General features: G+C 52.2%; 1 protein-coding gene across 6 annotated transcripts in view; it reads left to right on the top strand.

Annotated features, from left to right (window-relative positions):
* Positions 1-723: 723 nt before the first annotated feature.
* The window catches only part of ARHGEF12 (Rho guanine nucleotide exchange factor 12), a 66985-nt gene continuing 57128 nt past the window's right edge, over positions 724-10580 (top strand). For 4 of the 6 annotated variants that reach the window (XM_085209058.1, XM_085209057.1, XM_085209056.1 and 1 more), the window contains exon 1: positions 724-1477. In XM_085209058.1, coding sequence (XP_085065184.1) covers positions 1446-1477 — 32 coding nt within the window. In that variant the 5' untranslated portion in view covers positions 724-1445. The remainder of the gene's footprint in view (positions 1478-10580) is intronic. The other 2 variants (XM_010723659.4, XM_010723658.4) reach the window with 1 other exon arrangement.

Here is a 10580-nt window from a genome sequence, read left to right as displayed (position 1 = left end):
GTCGGTTTGCTGCTGCTGAGCTTGTTCCCATCACCCTTTTTAGGTTATCCTCCAATTAATTGTTATCGTCACCGCTTTGCCACGCACGATAAAATAGAATTAAAGCAATAAAGAAGCGCTGAGGTCTAATATTGCCAATGCCTGCAGTGAGATGGGTCTGCCCGCCCTCCCCTGTCCGGATGCTTCGCAGGATAAAGGCACGGAGGGATTCATTGCATCGAAGGGAGCTGCCGTGGGTACGGACCGCAGCACTGCTGGATGTATGTCGGCACTCCTCTCTTTCTCCTCTTTCTTCCCCAAAAGGAAGCTAGGAAAGGAAGCGCAGATGCTCTGCGTGTCTCCATCAAGTGCCATTTAGAAAATGATTTCATCCCACGCTTCCCTTCTTTGCTCCGAACTTCTCCAAAACAACAAACCCATCAAAGGGCTCTCCGCCTTCCGGACTGCTCGCTTCTCTCCAAGCAGGAAAAGAAGCCGGTCCGAGCATCCAGGCATTCTCAGCACCCCAAAGCGGAACTTCACCCCGAACCGCACGGTGGAAGCACGGCGTAGAGCCCGAACCGACGGCTTCGTCTGGATAGAAGCCGAGCCGTGCGCTTCCAGTCGCTCAGCGCTTCGTGCGAGCAGGAGACATCGCTCGGTTTGCGGCGAGGGACCTCTTTGCGCAGAGCAGGCGGAGGGATACAGCGGATATCGGCTGGAGGGGAGGAGTTGGCGTTGCGGCTCGGCCCCGCTCGGCGCAGCTCCGCCGGGACGCGCCGCTCCCAGCCGGAACAGGAGGGGCGCGGCTCGCTCTCCGTCTCGCAGCAGCCGCAGGACTTTGCCCGCAACGCGCAGGCCGAAAGGAGAACGGAGCCAACCCGTCCGGGGACGTCGGAGCTCGGCGCCCCGCTGCGGCACGGGCCGGGCATGGCCCCGAGGGCCTAAAGGCGGCGGCGGGCAGCGGCCCAAACCCCCCCGCCCTGCCCGCCCCGCTCGGGCCGCCGGCGGGCGGGGGGTCGGGGCGGGCGGCGGCGGGCGATGGGTGGCTGAGCTGAGCGGAGCGGAGCGGAGCGGAGCTGAGCTGAGCTGAGCTGAGCGGCCTGCAGGGCGCAGCGCACCCCGGGCTGCTCCTCGCGGGGGGCATCGCGGGGAGCGGCTCTTGGCTTTTTTTTTTGCTGAAGTTTTTTTTTTTTTTTTTTTTTTTTTTCCTTCTCCGCTTACTTCCGCGGGTTGGATACTGAGTGCGCGAAGAGTTTGGGATTCTTTTACTTTTTTCTTTTTTCTTTTTTCTTTTTTTTTTTTTTTTTTTTTTGTTGTTGTTGTTGTTGTTCTTTCTGAACTGCTTCTCTCAGTGCATGCCTCCCCCCGCAGCGGGGTTGCGGCGGGGAGCCGAACCGCACCGACAGCCCCGCCGTGATCGTACCATGTAAATTGGATAGCACGAGCTCTGGGCAGAGGCTCCAATGAGTGGCACACAGCCCGCAACCACGGACAGGTCAGTACCCAGGAATCTCTCCCGGTTCGGGCTCTGAAACGGGTGACAGGAAAGTGGGATTGGATGCCGGTTTGCAGGGATTGCTTTGGGACGTGCTTCGTGTCGTGCTGCTTCAGGCTGGAGAAGAGGAGGCTCAGGGGAGACCTTACTGCTCTCTGTAACTACCTGAAGGGAGGTTGTAGTGAGCTGATGGTCGGCCTCTTCTCTCGTGTAACTGGTGATAGGACCAGAGGGAATGGCTTCAAGCTGCACCAGGGGAGATTTAGGCTGGACGTTAGGAAATATTACTGCTCCAAAAGAGCGGTCAGGCACTGCAATGGGCTGCACAGGGAGGTGGTGGAGTCACCGACCCTGGAGGCGTTCAAGGAACGTTTGGATGTTGTGTTGAGGGACGTGGTTTAGTGAGAATTATTGTGATGGGTGGATGGTTGGACTGGGTGATCTTGGAGGTCTTTTCCAACCTTGTGATTCTGTGATTCCAGCTCCTCGCTCAGCATCTCATGGCATCGCAGCAACCAGCGCTGGGTGCTGGATGTGCAGCCATCCCTGCTGCAGCCGGGGTCAGCCCAGGTGAGGCTGCACTGCCCAGCCCTGGGTCCCCTCCTGTGTTCCATGGTTCTCTATGGAGCAGGTGGAAAAATGCATTTTCTATTTTGAGGAAAGCAGCTTAAATGCAGTGGGGAACCCAAGTTGTGCTTTTGAGACAGAGTGATGGGAGGTTTACGTCAGGGAGCTGCAACAACTTGTATTTTTCAATACTTGCAAGCAGAGTTTCCTTTTCACTGTGTTTCTTTTTTTGTGGTTGGTGTGAACATGTGTGAGATGAAGGCCTGAGTTCCTGAGCACCTCCTGGGCACTGCGTGGCCTCCCCAGCACTGGAGGGATGGGGCTGTGGGTGCCACGGGGAGCTGTGGTGAGCTGGGAGCCACATCCAAGCTTCACGTCTATCTCTTCTGATGGGTTTTGTCCTGGGAGATCAGCTGGAAAAAAAAAAACCCACTGAGGCTTTTATTTTTCTTGCAGCGTATGTATGTGAATATTGGCAGTATGTGTTCCTGAGCTGCAGGGTGCTACCAGGTGTGTAAGGCAGATTGCAGGGCACCGAGAGGAGCACTGGGATTCTCAGAGCCAGAGCAGCCGAGCGGTGCGTGAGGATGGGGAGCTGAACTTGCTTGTTGGTCACAACAAAATACTTTCCATTATTGGATTGAAACAGCCGAATTGAAAACGGAGCACAGACCAGAAGGGGAAAAAAAAAAAAAAAAATCAAGTCTCCATTTCCTTTTGCGTTCAGTCATGTGCTGTGGATGTTTGTGTTTGGTGCTCCGTGGGGGGGCTCAGAGGACCTTTATTGCCAGGTGAGGAGCTGCCTCTACAGCCCCAGCATGCAGTGCTGGCAGCCCCCAACCCCAGGAAGCCCCCAGCTGTGGTGGGGGGCTCAGCTCTGTTGTCCATTCATTCCCCGGTGCAGCTTCCAGAGCTGGATGTGGTGCCTGTGCCTCTGCTTGCCTGTTCTGTGTTACCTACAGCGTGGTGCAGGGTCTGCGTGGAGGCATTTTTCAGTCACTGTTGTGTCGGTGGAAGCTTCCTTCCTCTTATGCCCAACATCTGTATTGCCTCTTTATGTCTGGCTCTCAAGTGTGGAATGTAAAGCAGGTGCAATATAAATAAACCCGGAGCTTCTGGTGTCATTAGAGCCACACAAGTCATGTGATGCCTTTAATTCTCCCTTTATTTATCAGTGACCTTCCTTGGTGCAGCCAGGTTGGGAACTGCCTTAAGAACATAACAACAAAACTCAGCTTGCATCTGTGCCAAAGGTGTTCTGAACATAACAGGGCAGTGCAGGCCTGCTTTTTTTCTCCACGTGAGCTTTACATGCTTGGCTTTTAGATTGATACAGCTGCTTAAGACAGCAAGTGCTTCCTTGTGCATCCCTTTGATTTGAGATGGCGTTCACACCACGTTGTGTGGGTTACGTGGTTTTGGCACTCCCATCGTCCAGGTTGCATTTGTCCCATCCTTGGTGTGTTTTGTGTCTCCTTGGAGGTGGTGTGATGTATGGCAGTAAAGGACGCATAAATCAGAAGGAAAGCAGAAATGGCCATTTCTTAGTGCCGCTCTGTAGGTGGTGTGATAAATGGTATTCTCATCAACGTGGTTTCTTTTTTGCCTCATGGTGTTTTCTTCTTTTTCCCAGTGGATCTCAGTATCTAAGACTGCTGAAATTGTTTTCTCTGGGTATTGAACTCAGCTGGTGTTGATCATGGCTGTGCTGTACCCCCAGGTGGGGCTCTGTTACCCAAAGCAGTGGATTTTTCTTACCTCTTCTTCCTGCAGCATCTTAAGGTCGGAGGACAGCGAGTGGTTGGGCACTGGGTGGAATCCCAGGTGTTAAGCACAGAGCCCACAGATGCTGAGGCTTCTGAGAGCATCACGAGGCTCAGCAAAGCCAATGGAGAAGCATCTGATAGAGGCCATTCCTGATCAGCTCCTCTGCTGCTGGAGAAAGGTGATCTTGTAAAGTAGTGCTAGAGGTTAGAAATGAGTGCATGAGCAGAAAGTGGCCCAGGATGGTGGTGGTGTGAGCAATGCAGGGCTCTGAGCCCTGACATTCACTTCCCCTTCTCTCAGGATGTTCTTTGACTTTCTCAGCTGCTGCTTTTCATAAACCAGCAGGCCATATCTCACAGTTCATCTGCAGCCTCACTGCCCTGACGCTTCGTGTTTACAAACACTTACACCCTCTTAATTTAATATCTGCTGTGTTTGTTCAGAGGGTGGCATTTCTCTAAAGCCAGTAAGTCTTGGGGTGGGCACGAGCACTTGGGCTCTTTAAGTTGATGAGGGAAAAGAGGGCCATTGAGGGGACGTACAGCAGGACTCTCAGGTAGGTCAGGGGTTGACAGAGCACCTGCTCTTCTACACTGGATATAGGAGGGATTTGCTATGCTCTTAGCCCTCAGGTTTCCACGTCAGTCCAGCCCCAAGCTCCTGTCTCATTACCTAGGCTGCATTTCTGGTGCTGGGGTTGCAGATGGGGTCGGACTGCACTCTGAGGACCCCGCAGTGGGTACAGCATTGGGCTGCCAGGGCTGGAGGAGGGCTGTGTGCCGTGGTGGGGCTGCCCCACTCTGCTGCCTTGGGGCATTGCAGCCGCAGCCAGCCAGGCATGGCGGGGAGAGATAAGGGCTGTGTGCTTTGCAAGGGCGTGCTGAGCTGGGATGGAGCTCAGCCATTTGCAGGCTCTGGTTGGCTGCTGAAGGATGATCAGCCCGCTGCTGCTGTATCCTGTTATGACACCGAAGAAACATTTGTATGCCATTTTTATGTATATTTGTCTCGTAGTTGCTGTATTTTTTTTTTTCCTTCCTGTAACCATTCCAAACGTGCTGCAGAGTGAAGCAATTGCTGGGCTGCAGGGCTCGCCCCTGCTGCTGAAGCTCTCTGAAGGAAAGATGCTCTTGGAGCATCTTGTGGGGCACTGAGGGCCCTTCTCATGCAGTTGCCTTCAAATGGGTTTTATTTCTTACAGCCTTGTAGTTTTGTTTGCTATGGTTGAAAAACAGGAGAGGTAGAATTTACACATAATTACCCCTGGGAGGCTTTTAATTGCTGATTTGCTCCTCGCTTGGTACTAAAATAGGTCCTAATTGTTTCTTATCTACTGAGATGCACTTTCCCTGTCTGTGGCTGTTTGTAAGACCCCGGTGTCATCGGGACTCCTGTGATTCCATGGTGGGGGAAGGGCTCCTTTTGGTCGCTGGGATAGGAGGAAGAACTGGAAAGGGAGCTGCGCTGCTGCTGAGTTGTTACTGGGTAGCTCAGTGTTATGACTGCACATTTACTTAGAAAACTTAACAAACTCTGTTTTGTTTCCACTGGAGCTGCCTGAGGTTTGCTATTGGCTGGGAGAGAAGCAAATGCTCCCACTTGGTGCTGCATAATTTATGAGGCTTTTTACTAGAGACAGGAGTTGAGGTGAGCTTGATTTTCTAGTTTTGAATAGAGCTGTGGGCGTCGTGATGATTTGGGTGGAGGCAGGAGCAGCATTTCGTGGTAGCCCCATTGTATAACTCTCCCTGTGTGCACACAACTTCTGTTACAGCGTTTGGTACTGTAAATCAGGAGCAGCACTGGATGTAGGCTGCTTTGGTGTCAGGCTATTGGAAATCTTGTTCAGATCCACAGCACTTGGGGCCCAATGGATGCACTCAGCAACAGAACTGCTCCAGAGCTGCTGGTCCTGGCAGCGCTGAGCACCATCCTCCTATTTGCTCCCCAGACTATTTCCTATCATATTGCAAAGCAGTGGGCCAGGATCTGAGTACAGGCAGCCTGCCTGAAGGTAGTGCAGAGCACTGCTCACCTGTACCAGTTGTTTTAAATGCTTCTTAGCTGTGTCCCGAGATCTTTTCGGGTCGTGGCAGGGAGGGAATTTATTGTTGTAAGCGCTTGACATGGATGCTGCCTGGTGGGCAGAATCAGCACTGAGCTCTGCAGCAGCACCAGGGGTTTTTGGCCATTTGCTCTTCCAGCTCTCAGCCTTCAGCCTGCCCTGAAGTGATGTTTGCTTTGGTCTGGAGTCTGCACTGTCTGCTCAAACCTCTAGGTGGTCCTTCTGGTCACTGGGATGCGTGCTGGCCGTGCTGCTTGAAAGGCAGGCTCAGGCTTTTGCTTTCAGGTCTCTAGCCCGCAGGTTTCTCACTTAACACCTCTGTCCTCCCTCTGAAAATTGTTAGCAAGAGAGTGACTGCCGTGTCCCAGTTGAACTTTTAGGCTGGGTGACCTGAGATGCTGAGGTTCCCAAACATCACTCTGTCTGAGCACTCTGATCCACTCCTGGTGTTTTATCTCCTTGGAGAAAGGCAGATCTTTCTCTTGCAAAGAGAGGTGATACTGCATTGTGTCCCATTTTGCAGCCCTGTTCTGGATAATTACTAGGTTTAAAGAATGGAAATGTTGGTTCGTGTCTCAGCTTGATTAAATGAAGGGTCAGGAGCTGGAATATGGAGAGTGCCTGGGCTGAGAGGGAGGGAGCAGCGAAGTTATTAATGAAATGAAAAGGGATGAGAAACCTGCGGTGTCTGATGAGGAACTTATAAGGGGTAAAACACACGACAGGATACCCAGAAGTAAAAAATAGGAACAGCACTTCTAGAGAAAGGCAGGAAGAAACAAGGTTCGCTTCTTTAATTAAAATAAATACGTTAAAAGGGCAGGAAAAAGCAGCGTCCTTATTTCATGTTTAAATGTAAGCATAATTATAAATAGCATAAACAAAACAATGTGCAGACTGTGACGTTCACAAATAGTCTCCTGGACATTGCATTGTTAGTTCCCTGCATCCTTTTTGGGAGCATTCTCAGTATTCTGTCTGTTGCAGAGCAGCAGGCAGGAACCCTCCCTGTGCCCATCCACAAGACTGTGGAGTAAGAAGTGATGCTGTTTACATTGGTTGGCAAATGCTTAAAACTGATCTGCAGAGCTATTTTAAGCTTTGTTTTGACAACGCTGAAACTCGGCTCGGTGATGTCAGTCGGTGAAGGTGCTTGGTTAAATTTGCACTGGCAAAGTTAATGAATGGGGTTGAACATGTGAGATGGAAAAGACCCTCAGGCACAGCGTGTGAGTTCCTGTATTTGAAATAATTCGGTTGTAATCTATCTGAATCATTGTCATATTTGTTACTTGGATGCTGCAGCGTCCTCCTGGAGGTTTGCCGTGTCCATCCCTTACAGCACAGCGTGTCCTGGCCCCGAGCTGCTCCTGGGTTCATTTCAGGCCTTGAGTAAAACAACCCTTTTATGATCAGAGCTAGATAAAAGATAGGAAAAGCTGTGTGATCCGACCCAAAGGGCCGATTTTGGTGATTCTAACCAAGCTGCGGTGTTAACGTTGATCCTAAGAGAGAATCCCAAGGTATGGGAGCTCTTGGTTGTTTGCAGCTGGCAGAGGAAACGTGGCTTTCAGGGCAGGACTTGGGTTGGTGTCTGTCTGCTGCTCCTGAAGTTTGCCCCAGAAGTCTTCAGCAATATTGGTGGAAACCCAACTTGTTGTCCAAGTCCCATTCCTCCTGGAAACCGTGAGCAGCAGCACAGCTAATCCTGTTTATGAGAAGCTGATTTTGAGTTTATTTGTAGACTGTGTTTGTGGTACAACAGGCAGTTATTGCTGCAAGGAGCAGCAGCCTGTGCAGGGCGAGGTGCTGGGATCCTGGAGGAGAGCTGGAAACAAACATTTCCCAGTCTGTAGGACAAGACCCATCTCTGCAATAATGCACTAGGCTGATCCAAGAGAGGCAGAGGATCGAGTCCACCACTCCCATAAACGTGCAAGCTTCAACCTGCAAGCCTGCCTGAATATCTGATGGCTGCTGGAAGGCTTTCTGCCCCGTTGGTGGCTGCTGGGGCAGCGTGCTGGCAGCATGCAGTCTGCTCACAGCACTGCATGGCATGGGGGCACTGAGGGCTCTGGGGACATCCTGGTAGGGGGGAGGAGTGAGATCAAAGCTGCTGGGAAAGGGAGGAGGGTTAGAGAATGGAAGGAGGGGAGCTATAATGAGCAAGGAGAAAAGGAAATAGGAAAAAGCTGCAATGCAAGACATGAGAAAGTCAATAGGAAATGAGTGAGAGGGATAGAAACGGGAGAGCTGGTGGCAGCTGCCGGATATGAGAGAGGTTTCCTGCCTGCCACTGCCTTCTGGAGGCACACATCAACAGCACAGGGCCAGGAGCTGCTGATGGAAGGAGAGAACTGCCAATCAGAGCCAGGAGCACAGCCGTGCTGACCGCAGGTTGGTGGCGGGAGGACCTCTGTGATCCTGGAGGGGCTGTGGGTGCTCAGGGCCTTCCGAAGCTGCTCTGGTTGGGGTAGCAGCAGCGGTAGGAGCTCCGGACCTTTTGCTGGGACCTTTGGAGCAGGAGGTGTGGCTCTGATCCCTGCAGATAGGGCAGCTTTTTCCGCCCTCTGAGACATTATTGTGCGGTGTCCGAAATTAGATGATGACTTCAGCCAGCAGTAAGTTGCCGTTCTTGGGTTGTTTCAGATTGAAAAGGGTGTTTCCCGTGCTGCCACGGGGCGTCCAGCCATCCAGCCTGATGAAAAAAGTCACGGGGGAACCGTGATAGGAAGAAGAGGAATGAATTTGTGTGATGCGAACTGACACTGCAGCGGTGTGACGAGGAGAAGAGTTCTTAGACAGCTTGGAGATCTCGGGGCTGGCAGTGTGCTGCTGCTGCCTGCTGACACACAGCAATAGGCTGTGGTTTGCCCTGCGCAGTCCCTGAGGTTTCGGCTGCGGAAGTGGTTGGTGTGGGTGCAGATCAGATCTGAGCAAAGCAGCACTCCGTCATTCTGGCTGATGGAGGTGGTGCGGGGACACAGCGGGAAGAGCAGTCTGCAGTTGTTGTGGGATCAGCTTTGTTTCTATCGGTGTGTGTTAGAAGGATGCGGTGCAGTTTGCAGGTGCTGCTAGCACCAGCAGCAGCTTTCCCTGCGAGATGCAGAACCTGCAGCAGCAAAGGGAAGCACCTTTGGGTGCTGCAGGAAGGGGCACTTTGCTCTGTGCCCATCCCAAGGCAGATCCCTGCTGCAGTAACCCCCCCCCCCAGCAGCAGCCCTTTGCAGAGTGCTGGATAGCCCCAAGTTTTACACTCTCTGAAGCTCTTTTTCTGCAGTGTTCGGCTCACTCGTGCTGTGGAAATCAACCAACCATAACACATCCAAAAAACAACCCCCCCAAAAAAGAGCAGGCATGCTCTTCGTGCTTTTCTGTTCATCCAGTGGGAAGATGGAGGAATGTTGGTGCTCGCTTTAAACTCTGGAATTTTGTTTACTTTGGATGTTAACCAGTGCAACTTCAGCTGTATGTATTGCATAGCAAACCTTGACCTCTCCCTTTTCCTCTTAGTGGGCTTATTATCAGGTTTTGCACTCGTCCATGAGACGTTAGCTGTGGGTTTTGGTGCCTGCACCTGTTCTGCAGTGCTTTTGACTCCCACTCTGGAGCTGGGTCTGTGCCTGCATTCTGCCTGCAATAACCCAGCTGGTTCATGCCAGGAAGACACTTCTCCCAGCAGCGTGCAGTCAGGGAGTTGTTGCTGCTCTGGGCTTGGTGCAGCGTGATGCAGGGGATTCCCACTGCCCTGGGCTGCTCACACACAGCTGTGCTGCAGTTCTGGCCCTGGGACAGCCTGCAGAACCTGCTCCTTTCCCCCAGCTTTATGTTTTTCAATCTGAGCACTGGGCTGCAGCTTCCCTCACCTGCTCCCTCCCATAGCATGGATGCTCTTGGCACAGGAAGTGGCTGCAGAAGCAGGGGGTATGCCCAGCTTGTGGGGTGCGACGGGGCTGGGGAGGAGGGTATGTGGAGCATGCTTTGATGCAACATGGAGGGAGTTGTGCTATCTGCAAGCATGGGCGGCCTTCAGATGGAGCTGATAAGAGGAACAAGCATGATGCTCCTGTAGGTAAGCTGCACGCATTCGTTGCTTAAATGGAAATGATTCTCTTATATAATATATATTTGAACAAATGTTATCTGAGAAGTGACTGCAGTTATTGTGTTGGAATCAACTTGCCTGTTGTCCCTGCGGAGCTGAGAGCTCCTGCAGAGCTGCAGCAGTGCCCAGTTTGGGATGGAGATGGAGAAATGATCCGGTTACACTGTGAGCCTCACCTCTGGGGGGAGGTGTCCATAGCAGTGATGCTGCACGAGCAGCCCTGCTCTGGGATTTCAAAGCAAGAGGCACATGTGCTCTCGTGGTTCCAATGTCCAAGCCCTTCGTTTTCTTCCTGGCCCCCTGCATGGCACGCTTGGGGCAGGGTGAGCCCTGCGAATAGTCCTGGAAAACACTGTTCATTATGTGCTGCCTGGAGGGCAGAAGGGGAATTGTCAATAGGACGGGCTCTGAAATAAAATGAGTTCTGGGGGAGCTCAGGCAAAATGAGCCAAAGCTCACAGACAGTGTCTGGAAATAGCACGAGCTCTGAACATCAGTGGTTGTGTTTCCCTTGTGGTGCTGAAGCAATGGGAGTGAAATAGATTCCAGGGCACTGGAGAAATGGATCTGTGCGTTTTCAGAGCCTGGGGCTGTGCATG

This window comes from Meleagris gallopavo, chromosome 26, assembly GCF_905368555.1.
Source record: "Meleagris gallopavo chromosome 26, MGAL_WU_HG_1.1, whole genome shotgun sequence".
Classification (NCBI taxonomy): Eukaryota; Metazoa; Chordata; class Aves; order Galliformes; family Phasianidae; genus Meleagris; species Meleagris gallopavo.
This window is presented reverse-complemented; position numbering and strand designations above follow the sequence as displayed.